Source organism: Ostrea edulis, chromosome 4, assembly GCF_947568905.1.
Source record: "Ostrea edulis chromosome 4, xbOstEdul1.1, whole genome shotgun sequence".
In the NCBI taxonomy this organism is placed as follows: domain Eukaryota; kingdom Metazoa; phylum Mollusca; class Bivalvia; order Ostreida; family Ostreidae; genus Ostrea; species Ostrea edulis.
The window spans coordinates 79255663-79271071 of record NC_079167.1 but is presented as its reverse complement, the minus strand read 5'-3'; the positions used below and the strand labels follow the sequence as shown (position 1 = coordinate 79271071).

Genomic DNA, 15409 nt, shown 5'->3' with positions numbered 1-15409 from the left:
CATTTTACCCCTGAAACTTAGATCGATATTCATTTCTTTTGAAATTTTCGTAAACTATAGCATACCGCAATCCTTGTTTACAAAATAAATAATAAACCCTCTAAAATGAGCTTCTGTGATAATGTATATAACCTTAATTTTCATGTGAAATCTTTCAAACACATTAGACAGTAGGTTTTGATCTTTAAAAGTGAAAATTTTGGAGAAAATCCTGAATCAGTCACCTGAGAATATTTCACTCATATGGAGACGTCACCACTGCCGTTGAAGGGCTGACAAAGTTAGGTTTAGATGCTCGGCGCTTACGGCCTTTGGGCAGGGAGGGATCTCTATCGTGCCATACCTGCTGTGACACGAGATCTCAGCTTTTTGCGGTTTCATCCGAAGAACCGCCCCATTTAGTCGTTTCTTACGACAAGCAAGGGTATTGAGTGTGGCGGTATTCCATATATTGTGTACTGGCATTAAGAACTGCTCCCTTATCTTATTCCATATGCATGTTACATTTACTACTCCCCTGGTTATGTAGTCAAGTATTCAATAAACTAAAAGCCATGCTTGCGTTCCTTTGTTCACCTGAAGTCATTTAAATGGACTTGTACGATATGAAACACTGAGGACATATTCGAACCCACGGGATCTTAATTTTTTTTTTGAAGTTGTTATATAATAATCCTGGGGTGTGATAAGATACACAATGACATTAATAAATCAATTTGGGGTGTCTGATCATATAAGAAAAAAATGATTTTCTCAGTCGAAATGCGCATCTGGTGCATCAAAATAGGTACCGTATAAGTTGTACATTATGACCCCTGGGTCGAGGCCTCTGCTGGTGGACTGTTAGTCCCCGAGGGTCTCTACAGCCCAGTAGCTAAGTACTTCGTTACTAGCTTGAAAATACGGATGTATATTTAATTGCTGTTATAAAATTTAGAAATTCATTTCACAATTAAGGATTATCTCCCTCATGCATATCTCTTATCCTTGGACGAATTTGGCTCCACTTTTTTGGCACGCTGTTTTTGGCTATATTTAGCTCTACACTTCATAGTTATTTTGGATTTCAAACATTTCGGTTGAGCATCACTGAAGAGACATTGTTTGTCGAAATGCGCATCTGGTGCATCAAAATTGGTACCGTATAAGTTTTACATTAGGAGTAGGGCATTCAAAATGTCCCTCTCCCGGGACATCATACAAATTATTTATAAATTTATGAAGATATAATATCAATGCCTTTTTTCTTTTGTCAGTTACGATTAATTACTCTAGTTTTGAATATCCGTTCTTGTTTTGATTTTGCTCAACTGCATACAAAATTCAGTACAGTTAATTTTGTTCAAAGTAACATTGTTACTGCCGAAAATAACTAACAATATGCTAAAGGATTGACACCCCACCGCGATTTGAGGTTTATACTGCCATGGAAGTTCATCCACCACTTGAAATCACCGACATACGTATAAGGGAAATCACTTATGGTATCTCTAAATTCCAGTACCCTGACCTGAACTTTTTATCACTGTATATTTAGTGATGACGATTTGATATCATTTAACTCGCAAATATCGGAATATTTTGATATCGGCTATATTACCATTACTTGCTGAGATTGACTTATTGAATATCTGAAACCTTTATGATTACAAAGAGGATGCAATTTTGAAATTCCTTAATATGGATGACAGCTTTCTTTGCTCCTCCGCCATGACGTTTCACTCCATCTTCCTTGCAATTTCGTTTTATCGCCCTCGCATTTCCCCACCTCCGTTCTAGTTGGCCGTCCTCGCATTTTCCCATCTTCATCCTAAATGCAAAAGGGTGAGTGACCTGATCAGAATATGATATATTTTGTTAATACTTCATTATGTATTACAAAACAGTAAAAGCTACTCATCTCAACAGAATATCACAGTTGTTGAAGGAAAGTACCTTGTTGTCCTTAGAATGTTAGCAAATATGCATCCATGTGTATACCAATTAATCGAGAAACCATGATGAAGATATGTCCTTATCATCAATCAATGGCATTCGATAATTTGCATGTATGTCAATATATATATAATTTGTAATACTCCACAGTATTGATAGACCAGCTGATTACCATTAAAAAACAATTCGTGGGTTATGCAACGACAACATTTTGGACTCACAATTTGCTTTTAAATCATTGTTTCATATTGTCCCTTGACCACAGAGTATAGTAATTTCTAAGATCCTCTTTAAGTGCTCGCTGTCGATTATTATCCAAAACTCCTCTTCAGTCTACTCAAGTATAACTGTATGAAGACAAATCAGTATCCGTCTTTTAGAAATTTGTATAAATGTAAATGTAGAAAACTTTCTTTTCCAATTATTTATTTTCATTCTGCAGAGATAAATGTTGGAAAACTTTAAACTTCATCATGGTCATTAAATGACTTAAAAATTAGAAATATGACAACTGTTGATCGCCTTACATATTGTTTTTTAAAATTTATGAATAAAACTTCCTTGTTGTTTTAAAATGTTGAATATATATGATATGCAGACACTTGTCGTTTCGATATCAATGATACTGACTTTGTCATATGGATACCGTAAGCAAACAATATATTGTTTATATATATCGTACTATTAACTTTCTCGTTCGTAATACTGTCTAATAAAGTGTTGTTGCCAATTAATACACCATACGAACAATCAAACCGAATCAAGGTAGGATACTCATTTTCTACAGTTCAGTGCACAACTATTCCAATTTAGTTTTCCTCACACTATGTAATGAAACTAAATCAGGTTTAAATAGTATTCATTTACCATCGTACATCAAAGTGTAGCTTACATTGTATGAATTTGCAACATGATTATTATGTTTTATTCGTCTTGGAAAATATAAATGCATTTCACGTCGTTTTCTTACTGAAACGCTGGAATAACCATACACATTTTACATGTTTTCAACTCTTTATTAATTATGACTATGCAGCTACCATTACTTGTTCTGATTAGAATTATGTTTATAAGTGAAAAAGTGATTATTTCCACACTCATATAGCAAGAGAACAGGTTTCTTCATTTACAGATATCATATCTCAGAATAAGGAGACCGAGCAGGCTGAGGAGGTACCCGGCTGCCGAGAAACTGGAACGTGTTATCAATATCAATCCAGTCGTGCAGTGGATGGAGACATTAAAACGTGTACAAGGACAGCACCTTTTGGAAGTAATGATCTTGCTAAAGATAGATGGGCATGGTGGTATGTTGACTTTGAGAAAGTGCTCAGCATCTACAGCATCAGAATACAGTTCAAGGACTATGGAGAACACTATGGTATGGTTTGTATAGTTTAATTATATATGTCTTGATACATAAGTGCTGTGATTTTCGTTTGTGTCCAGTTCGCTATGTTTTCATTTTCCTCCTTTAATTGTCACTAACTTTTTCTTAATGAGTCCTCGATTTTTTTTAAAATGTCCTAGAGGCTTGCCAATTATACCCATCTAATTGTTTTTCTTTTATTCAAAACGTATATATTACGCCAGTAGTTAATGCCTTCAAATTTCAGTAACTACTCTACATTCAGCAAATTCGATATGCTATTGCTGTAAAATTACATAAATAAAGGTTTCAATCTATTCTACCAATTAAGCATGTCAAACAAATTTCTTGGATGTGTATTTTGTAGATTAATACAGTGAAAAGCATTTATTAAAGATAATATTCATATTCATTTCGTTATTTTCATTTAGAATGTAAACGATGGTAATTAAAACTTTAAGAAATTCGACATCAATTAAATGGAGATAAAAGATACTTGCATTTCTGGTATGTATTATATAATGAAATTATAATGTTCACAAATCAGATGTTTTTGTATGAAATATATCGTGAGAATATATCATCCTGTATTTCTGTCCAAAAATAAATAGCTGTATCACAAAGTCTCACACAAAATGCATCATAAGAGGGATATCAATTGATCTTAATATTATACCTTCATGTAATATACTCCAATCTGATTGTTCGAGAAGCATTTGAAAAAAAAACCATTCTAAATATCTCCCTCTGAGAATAATAAGCACGAGACCCAGAGTGAAAGTATCTAGCAACGGATAACATTATTTGACAACGGGTGATATAAACATCATTACATATGTCAACTTTATGCGCGGACAGTTCGCCATAGGTTGTTAGACGACGTCGTTTGAGCGTTTGTAATAAACGTGTAAACCCACATTAATATACAAAGCATCGCATGGTAGTGATTGATTAAATGTCAACAGACGAAACTTTTTCCTCCTTTGTTGTTTATAATTTGTAATGTCTTCCTACTAAACAGTCCATAATTGAATAGTGTATTATACAGTTGTTACACTTTACTATTGTGGGAATGATATCAGTACATTCTTGTTTAGTCAATTTCACATGACACTCACTTTTAAGGTTACCTATCACAGGTGCAATCGAGCTTGTACCGTGCTCTTTTTTCTAACATTTTACATATTCCAATTTTCTTCATCGATTTCAATGTTTTGATCAAAATACATAGCATTTAGATAAACGAAAATTTGGTTTTCTAATAGAAAGTTATTACAATTAGTCAAGTCTCATCGCTTTTATAGCGAGAAGTTTTTCTCTTTTTATACCCCCCGCAACAAGTTGTGGGGGGGATACTGGAATCTGGTTGTCCGTCTGTCTGTCCGTCCGTCCGTCCGTCTGTAGACGCAATGGTTTCCGGGCTCTAAAGCATTATCCTTTCCACCTACCGTCACCATATCATATATATGGACTACCCATGGGATGAAGATGTTCCCTATCGATTTTGGGGTCAAAAAGTCAAAGGTTAAACGCATTGGACATCGAATTAGCAATATGGTTTCCGGGCTCTAAAGCGTTATCCTTTTCACCTACCGTCACCATATCATACATATGGACTACCCATGGGATGAAGATGTTCCCTATTGATTTTGGGGTCAAAAGGTAAAAGGTCAAACGCACTGGACATTGAAGTAGCAATATGGTTTCCGGGCTCTAAAGCGTTATCCTTTCCACCTACCGTCACCATATCATACATATGGACTACCCATGGGATGAAGATGTTCCCTATCGATTTTGGGGTCGAAAGGTCAAGCGCACTGGACATCGAAGTAGCAATATGGTTTCCGGGCTCTAAAGCGTCATCCTGGCCACCTACAATAACCATATCATACATATGGACTACCCATGGGATGAAGATGCTCCCTATCTATTTTGGGGTCAAAAGGTCAAAGGTCACGCGCACTGGACATCGAAGTAGCAATATGGTTCTGTTTGTCATGCCATTTGTTTTTTACACTCAGAAAAGAGGTAGTTTATACCTATTACCAACACCCTTTGGGATATTGGGGTATGCGGGGGGTATTCTTAGTGAGCATTGCTCACAATACCTCTTGTTTCAACTGATAACAGTGTCGTATTAAAAATTGATAATTTCAGTGACGAGACAAAAAGGACGTTTAGCTGGTTTTTCGCTGTATGTGTCGAACACAACTATAAAGGGGGATAGGTATCTATGTTACAAAAACGGACAGGTGTTACCGGCTTTGGATTTCAACACAACTTGTGTCAAACATGGACGTTACGTTATATTCTACAATGAAAGACTTCAAGGAAAGACTTATCCTACTGGATATCAAACATTCCAAGTTTTCACTGAATTATGTGAAGTAACTGTAACAGGTAATATTGTGCTACCAATTATACAATTAGAAACCCGTTTAGTGTATGATAACTGTAAATAAATATTATAAACATAGTTATATTGTGTACATATATTGTAATACATCATTACCCTTTGTGTGAATACGTTTGTAATTGTATGATGAGTGTAAGATGAGGAATCATATCTTCAATATCTTGCATATATATTTATAGGTTGTAAAGAACCCGGTGTGTATGGACATGACTGTAATCTACCCTGCCCAAACAACTGTCAGGAATTAAGATGTGACATTGTCAACGGAGCGTGTTTGGGTTGTACTGCAGGATGGGTGGGGGACTTCTGTAACAAATGTAAGATTACGTTTGTTATATCATTCACAGATTATTGATACTTTAATGTATGTTATATATTTTTGATATAGAATGAGATATGACAAGGTATAACTTAACAAAGGAATGCCATTTTTCATAGCATGTCCAGCTGGATATTACGGTTTACAGTGTGGATCCACGTGTACTGGACATTGCAGAGACAACCTGTCCTGTAATCACACCACAGGACAATGTGACTATGGATGTGGTAATGGATGGACAGGAACACAATGCAACACACGTAAGTCATTTGTCATTATTTTAGATACTTTCGATGATGAATTACATCTACATACTGTCGTGGAATATCTATACTTATGAATTAACAAATTTTATCAATAAACTCCGAAAAGCGTGCATCTTTAATATTGTCCTACATATGAGGTGGAGTCCGTAAGCTATAATATTAGAATCTTAGTTGATTAGTAGATATCGTAAACTTATTAAAAATCTACTTTCGTTTTCGATAAACAACCCTGAAATAGCAAAAATGAGAGTACACTGGCAGACACGCTTTGGCAGATCTAAGCCACTTTTGTTTTCTTTTCAATGACAACTTAAAATAAAGTAAATCCGTTGTTTATCGATAAATGAAATGCGTCTGTTCGTTACTTCAATCCCTGATTTTAGGTTTGAATCAGCATTATGGAATTTCTAGAACAAAGCGATAGGAACTAGGCATTACACCACTAAAAAGCTTAGGTCTATAACCATTCGCACATTTTGGGGCCTTTTCGGCAAACCAAGAAGTTGCGATTGGTTTACAAAATGATCAGCATAAAAGTATGTGGGTGTTCAGTGTTAGCTATACTTATAATAGTTTTTACTAGTATCATATTTATCATTTCGTGAACATTTTTAATTACATTACTTCACCGAAGGATACTCCCTACTGAGACCAACGATAATGTGTTAAAACGATAATCATCTGATATTTTTTATGTTCTTTATTTGTTTCATGATTATAGAAATCACTGTTACGACATTTTATAATAACCATTAACAGTTATTGAAATGTGCAAACGCAAGGGTAATCACAAAAAAGTTCTTAATTTGGTTGAATATGTTTTGTGATGGCACAGATCTTATAAAAACATTTGCATTACTGAGTTTCAAAATTTTGAAATAAAGAACAACCGTACATTTTGTCTTTGGTCAACAATTCGGCATGACAGATTACAAGTGCATTCGTAAAACTATTATCTAACTTTCAATACAGAGAGAGATAATTTAGATTACAGAAGGAACATTTTAATTTGAGCTCCAAGTGGCTTCTTAATAATCAAATTTTATTTACTGTATATGACATCAACGAATATAAAATAACTAATGCATGCAATTATGCAAAAATTGTTCTTAAATTCATTTGAATTAAATATATCGTTCATTCAATATTCATGTGTGCAACAATTCAAACACATATTTAAAAAGTCCTTCCTCTGTGTACTATCATTGTATCTAATTCCCCGGTTGCACGGGGTTTCATTATGTTTAGTAGATACAAACGGAATATTAACACATTATAAATTTAGACTTATGAAAACAGAAAAGAATTAGTAATGTAGCTAGGGATGTGAAACGGAAAAATATATGTTCGTTCAAAATAATAAATTTTATAATAAAATCATATTTTGTCAGAGTGTCCTGCAGAATCATACGGTCCTGGTTGTGTGTATAACTGTAGTGGACAGTGCCTAAATTACCTCCCTTGTAACAGGACAACAGGAAGATGTGACGGAGGCTGTAATCCAGGATATACCGGGGAACTCTGTGACAAAGGTGAGATGCTGCGAAAACGTTATCAATGATATTTACTGAAATATTTCTTTTTTCTAAGTTTGATGAAGTAAGCTCTGAACAGTATCTTGAATTCAAATTTGTACATTTCCTTTAATTTAAACATATTCTATTATCCATAACATGATAGTAATAGGCAAAGTGCATAGCCTTCTGCAATAGTACATTGTCACTACATGTTCATATCGTAAGTATACACCTAGCTGTAATAATCAAAGTAATAGAGATATTGAGAAGGTATATAATTATTGCGTACCCGGTATATACAAATATATATACCGGTATATAATCAGTATAATATCAATAGTGATTGCATAATTATCTGTATGATGGCAAACAGATCAAATATAGTGTTTGTGCTTTGTTTCTTCATTGGACAGTTTCCTGCTATCGCATTAAATTTTCAATCATATCGAAAGCACCGATTGTTTTTCACGATCATTGGTACATTTGTATGACTTTAATATTATATGATGCGGTTTCGTAGGAATACATACTTGTACTTTTTTATCATCCCCATACATGCTTCTGTGCGTTATGTTTGATTGTTGTTGTTTTTTCTCCACTCTTCTACCGGTAATTTTTCGATTTTGTCTTTGGCATCCAGCGCGTTTCATTTATACAATTATGCATATATGATATATATTTGGCATGGTTATCAATATATAATTTGGAGCTTGCATCTGACAATGTATTGCTCAAAGAAGTTCTATGAGTATACCAATTCTTATTTGCATTTATAGTATGTTCAGTTGGCCACTACGGATTGCATTGTTCAGAGAACTGTAGTTCCGGTTGTCGATCTGACAGTAATCATTGTAACCATATAGACGGACATTGTGAACATGGATGTGACGATGGATTCCAGGGAAGTAAATGCGAGGAAAGTAGGTATCCTTTTTTTATGAACAAGGTAATACTACAGTTTTAACAAACACATGACCGGTTGTGTATCTCAGGTTTAAGCCCCAAATCAATGATACAAGGTTTGAATTCATATTTACGTGTTGCAGACAGGTAGGACTGAGGTGAGAATGGCTCAGAAGTATGGTAATTGATGAAACAGGTGTACATGTTGTTTAAACCCATCTTCTTGTATTTTAATGCAATGGACAGGTTTTATTATCATTCTGTGGAGAGAATAATTAGTAGAGAGCAAATTGATAGAGACTTTCACACAATATAATGATACAGATTAGACTTAGCTTTACTTTTATGAACTACAAATACGCAACCGGCCATTATAATGATACCTTTTACCCAAAATAGCAAAATAGCATCCCTATACATGTAAACCTGTTTGTCATTTATCTTCAAAAGTTTATTACATTTATAATTCATATCCTTCTAAAATTGATAACTTTAGGTTAGTCCATACTATTATTTCATTATCAGTCAGACATTTTGCTTGTATACACGCAACAACAATCATTCTACCATTGGAAAGATTCAGATACCACGGAATAACCCTGCTGACAAAACTTTATCTTAGTCATTCGTTTTAAGCTTGATTTTATAGGTCAATAACAAAGCCTGGAGCAAGTTTAATTTTGTGCATCTTTATGGTTGTTTCAATAAAATTTGAATGGTATGATCTTAGTGAACATTTGGATTTGACAAAGATGTAATTGCTTCAGTGTTAAACCTGTAAATATTTGTTTTCTTTAAAAATTCAAGGTTTCGGGAAAACTATTGGCTTAATGATAATATGAGATATGATAGTACCCGTTTATGACCTGTATCGTGGAGTTCATTTCAGTATATGCTATTCACCAAGTATCATAAACAAATAGATATAGTATACAGTTATTTTTTGAAATGCTATTTTTGCCAAAAAACTGAAAAACTATTGCTCCGTTATACTGATTATTGCTGGTCTTAAGTAATATGTAAATTCACTTAACATTCGATTGACCCTTTTAAGATATTGGCGAAAATAAATCAGTGGCAAAATAACTCAGTAGGAATTTCGATGTTTTGAAAAAATAATCATAATTCTTTCATTTTCTTGTTTCAGTTTGTGATGACGGCTTTTATGGAGAAAACTGCTCTACACCGTGTAGCGAATACTGTGTCCATCAGTCATGTGACCACACCACAGGCAGCTGTACATACGGATGTAAACCGGGATGGAGGACTCCCAACTGCAAACAGAGTAATTTTAAATATGAAGTTCCGTTCCTTGTATGCTTTCCTATACTCGATATTTCTTTAAATATTAGCCCTTTTAACCAATATTCCTTCCATCATGTATCATTGAAATATTCAACAACAAAAATTTCCAGCATCGGTATTTCAAATGATAGCCAAATTAGTACATACAGGATCACTATAGTTCGAAAACACTTCTTCATAAAACTTTTCCATAATACTGTCAATGTTTATATCACAAGGATATGTGCGCCTTATATACATATGATGTACATATATATCGAATGCTTCCTGACAAATTTGATAGCTCCGTTTACCTGATCAGGATATAGGGCTGACCGATCGACAGGGGATGCTTACTCCTCCTAGGCATCCGATCACACTCTGGTACATGTCCAGGAGTCCGTGTTTGTACAACTCTCGATTTTGTATTGCTAATAGGAGTTATGAGATTGATCACCATTCTTTATGTTCACTTTTCATAGGATTGATCACCGTTCTTTGTTTATTATTATACCTCAGTATGGGAATTATATGCAACGCGTAATCTGATTGGTCTAGACGGTCACTTGCCAGGAATGACAAAACTTCATATCTTCCTATCATATTTACCCCTTGGGAAGCCTCGTGCATTTTCCATAAATTTAACGTCAAGGTAGACGAAGTCAAGGTAGACGAAGTTTATTGTGACGTCAAAATAAGTCCGAGTCATTCTACTTTCATAGTTCGTAAGGCACAAAATATGCGGGTCTCTGATACACAGTTGAATGCACGGTTTTGGTTGATACAAAAACAAGCAAGTAAATCTGCATTCAAGCGAGGCTGCCCAAGGGGTAAATATGATAGGGAGATATGATGTTTGAGAGGGAGATATGTTTTGTCATCCCTGGCATGTGACCGTTTAAACCAATCAAATTACGCGTTGCATAGAATTCTCATACTGAGGTATAATAAGAAAATTTATTCACCCAAGAAAAATCATATTCCCCTCGGGCGTTGTCCTCATATCTCCCTCACTATCATGCAATAAATGTATAATATTCACCTTTTTCGTCTTGCAAGAAAAGCTTGAATGATAAATAACAATTTAAAAGTATTCACCCCTGTGCAGTTTAGTACGGAAATAAATTTCCATAAAACTGTCAGTTTTTGAAAAACAAGTACAATTACCATTGATCTACGTGTGACATATATGAACTATAAATGGTAAATACCCCGGTAAACCATTTTACATTTCCCTCTATTGTTCTTCTAGAATGTTTAGTAGGAACGTACGGCACAAGTTGTGGAAATCACTGCAGCAGCCATTGCAGAAACATGACATGTAATCCAATCAATGGGTCTTGTCTGGAGGGCTGTACACCAGGATACTTAGGAAGTCTCTGCAACAAAGGTATGTAGTATTTTAAGAATAGTAAAGTATTTACTTCTTTTAAATATACAGTTTACTCCGGATATATTGAAATTCAGGTGACCAATCCTTTTCTTTCAATATAACCGAAGTTCAAAATAAGCGAAATCGGAAATGTCGATCATATGGGAGGCTTCATTTTGGCATCTCGATCCCGATTACGAAAGCAGAAATATGAATTTATTACTTACCGTATCAATTTTACATTATGACCCCTGGGTCGAGGCCTCTGCTGGTGGACTATTAGTCCCCGAGGATCTCTACAGCCCAGTAGCTAAGTACTTCGTTACTAGCTTGAAAATACGGATGTATATTTAATTGCTGTTATAAAATTTAGAAATTGATTTCAAAATTAAGGATTATCTCCCTCATGCATAGCTCTTATCCTTGGACGAATATGGCTCCACTTGTTTGGCACGCTGTTTTTGGCTATATTTAGATCTAAAACTTCATAGTTATTTTGGATTTCAAACATTTCGGTTGAGCATCACTGAAGAGACATTATTTGTCGAAATGCGCATCTGGTGCATCAAAATTGGTACCGTATAAGTTTTACATTATGACCCCTGGGTCGAGGCCTCTGCTGGTGGACTGTTAGTCCCCGAGGGTCTCTACAGCCCAGTAGCTAAGTACTTCGTTACTAGCTTGAAAATACGGATACATATTTAATTGCTGTTATAAAATTTAGAAATTGATTTCAAAATTAAGGATTATCTCCCTCATGCATAGCTCTTATCCTTGGACGAATATGGCTCCACTTGTTTGGCACGCTGTTTTTGGCTATATTTAGATCTAAAACTTCATAGTTATTTTGGATTTCAAACATTTCGGTTGAGCATCACTGAAGAGACATTATTTGTCAAAATGTGCATCTGGTGCATCACAATTGGTACCGTATAAGTTTTACATTACACAATTTACAATATTTAGATAATTGATTGAATTTAGTCCACTGAAGATTTTTATTTAAAAAAAAAATATGAGAGTTTTGTTAACTTTTGTTTCTTATTGTGCTATATTGCTTACTATAGCAAATAAGCTATTTTAATTAATTGTAATTGTAAATGTAATTAAAAGATTTATATAGCGTCCTATCAACATTAGTTCTCTAAAGCGCTTTACAAATGTGAAAGAAAAGATAATATAAAATCGATGTGCACATACATGTGAATACAAAATTCATAGTGTCAGAATCAAAATGCATAATTATTATTAATATATAGCGCCTAATGTAACGATATGATTACCCTAATGACATATGAAACAAATTAAAACAACCCTTAGGAATAATTACGTACATAGAAAGGGCATAGGTATAATAACAAACTACAGTTTTTTTAACAACACTGCAAGAGCTGTATGTAAGAGCACTAAGTATATAAAAATAATCACAAATTAAAAGCTAATCTAAAAAGATGCGTTTTGAGGTCCATTTTATAACTAGACAGTGAGGTACATTGTCTGAGTTTAAAAGGCAGATAGTTCCAGAGACTCGATGCAGCCTTGTCCAAACGTCGATCCCCATATGTTTTCGTACGTGTCCGAGGTACCTGAATAAGATGCAGAGATTCGGATCTTAGTGGTCGCGTGGGATTGTAAACTGTAAGGATATTCTTCATGTAAACTGGATATTGGTTGTTGAGAGATTTGAAAGTATGAAGAAGTATCTTATATTGAATTATGTATTCAACTGGGAGCCAGTGAAGATCTATTAGAACAGGAGAAATATGGTCGGATTTTTTTTAGCGTGTTATTAATCTTGCAGCTGTGGTTTGTGCCCTCTGAAGTTTGCTGGTGAGTTGAGAATGGACACCATAAAGCAATGCATTTCCATAATCTAGTCTGGATGTAACTACCGAGTTTATTGCAGTTTTACATGCTTCATCATTGATAAATGAACGGATACAGCCAATCCTGCGATTGCTCACATATGCTGAGCGGAAAATAGAGACACAGTGTTTTTCCATGGTAAAGATTTGTCAAAGAATACGCCTAATGTTTGTTTTACGAAAGATGAATCACTTACAGCACAGTCACCAAATTCAAGATCAAAACTGCTTATATCTGAAAGTCTGTGTTTTGGTGCGAAGACTACAAGTTCAGTTTTATCTTCATTGAGTTTGAAGAGGTTAATACTCATCCACATAAGTATGTCCCATAAACAACTTGAGAGTCTTTGAGACATGTCAGTCCAATTGTCACCAGGTTCAACGATGATATAGATCGGGGTGTCATCGGCGTATATATGATACGTCATATCATGACGTCTGCATACTTCCCCTAAGGGTTTTGAAAAAAGACAATAGAGTCTCGGACCAAGGACTGAGCCTTGTGGTGCACCACAATCGAGGAGACAAGCATCAGACAACGATGGAACGACGGCAACACGTTGATATATATCACTAAGATGGGATTTAATCCATTTCAATGCATATCCAGTGATACCAAACATGTTTTCCTTACGTTGCAATAGGTTATTGTGGTCTATGACATCGAAAGCCGCAGAGAGGTCGAGCAATACAAGGATAGCGCAACTGTTATTGTCAACTGCACATACGATGTCATGATGTACCTTCATTAACGCAGTTTCTGTAGAGTGTCCCGTTCTGTACGCGGACTGAAAATTGTCATACAGTTGATGCATATCCAGATGGGCTTCGATTCATTTTACAATAACCTTTTCAAAAATCTTCGAAACGAACGAGATACTTGACACAAGGCGATAGTTTTTGAAAATGTCTTTGTCAAGCCCTGGCTTTTTCAGTAATGGTCGAACGATTGCCTGCTTAATGTCACTAGGAACAGTAGATTCCAACAGCGAATTGTTGATGATTAAAGTGATGGATGGCAAAAAACTCTCAATGCATTGTTTGAATAGATGCGCAGGGACTGGAGCCAATTCACAAGATGTGGGTGATGAGTAGGACTTAAATCAATTAAAGTAGGACTTCACAATTAACTATTCTTCATAAAAGGATGTACAAAATGCAATGAGTGTGATCTATTAAAAAAAATAGAACGATTTTTTTCATCTTTTGTGGTCTCATACCTTTAACCCTTTCGTCAAGTTGATTCCTTGCTATTCGTTTGAGAGAATATTTTTATTATCAGAATCTTCGCGGTCAGGAGGTTTTGCAGCACAGTCCGATACGACAGATTCTGGCGCAGTAACAGGAGCCGTGGGAGGGACGGTGGGAGCCGTAGGTCTTATTGTCGTCCTCATCACAGGGATACTGTTTATACGGTATTTGTACTTCATCTATTGGTGGATGTTAACATATTACATAATGTTCGTTTTAACTATTTTCCTTTCTAAACATTAAGCAAGTAGTTGAATGACTCCATATTAATATATAGGTCAAAATGAATTTGTTAAGACATTGAGACTTAAATATAGACAAAACTTACATTCAAAACTGTATTTTGTATTTATGTAGATGGAGAAGAAAGAAGGAGAGAAAGCATGAAGATACGGAGACGGTAACGTTTTCTTCTGTCCCAGAAACGTTAACAATAGGTAATTCTGATGCTGTAAAAGATACTTACATGTTAATGACATCAAGTGTGGCATATCATTTCAGAGACAAATAATCAATATTAACGTAATTATCTTGTAAATCTTTGTATTTTGTAAATCAATAATTTTGACAAGAAGGAATTTTAAGCACAGGAAAAAGTTAATATTGTTGAATAATTTTTTCTGTTGACATATTAGTATCACGTGTCGTAAATCAATTGTTATGATATTTTACAGGTGATAAAAAACATGAAGAGATGGAAATGGGTGGAGTCGGAAATCCTGGCTTAGAATTAAAAACTGAGGGGGGAGTGCTAACGACGAGTACTAAAATAGACATATCCGTCGCGGATTTTGATAAAGCAATAGTTGTTTTGTCTGAAAATCAGAATGCCAAGTTTAAAGAAGAATACATGGTACGTGTCTATTAACTGATAAAATTATGTAACGGGTAAACCGTGTATATCAATGTTTA

General features: G+C 34.9%; 1 protein-coding gene across 1 annotated transcript; it reads left to right on the top strand.

The window, feature by feature from the left end:
• Positions 1-1814: 1814 nt before the first annotated feature.
• Positions 1815-15365, top strand: LOC130053859 (multiple epidermal growth factor-like domains protein 10). Its single transcript, XM_056161486.1, has 12 exons — positions 1815-1824; positions 3068-3316; positions 5462-5704; positions 5900-6037; positions 6159-6299; positions 7697-7837; positions 8599-8742; positions 9873-10010; positions 11262-11399; positions 14529-14661; positions 14855-14934; positions 15172-15365. The coding sequence occupies exons 1-12, from the start codon at positions 1815-1817 to the stop codon at positions 15363-15365; spliced, it is 1749 nt and encodes a 582-aa protein (XP_056017461.1).
• Positions 15366-15409: the final 44 nt, after the last annotated feature.

Coding starts and splice junctions, on each gene's coding strand:
- LOC130053859 (XM_056161486.1), top strand. Junction 5,705..5,899: donor ATGTGAAGTAACTGTAACAG/GTAATATTGTGC, acceptor ATATATTTATAG/GTTGTAAAGAACCCGGTGTG. Junction 8,743..9,872: donor GGGAAGTAAATGCGAGGAAA/GTAGGTATCCTT, acceptor TTCTTGTTTCAG/TTTGTGATGACGGCTTTTAT.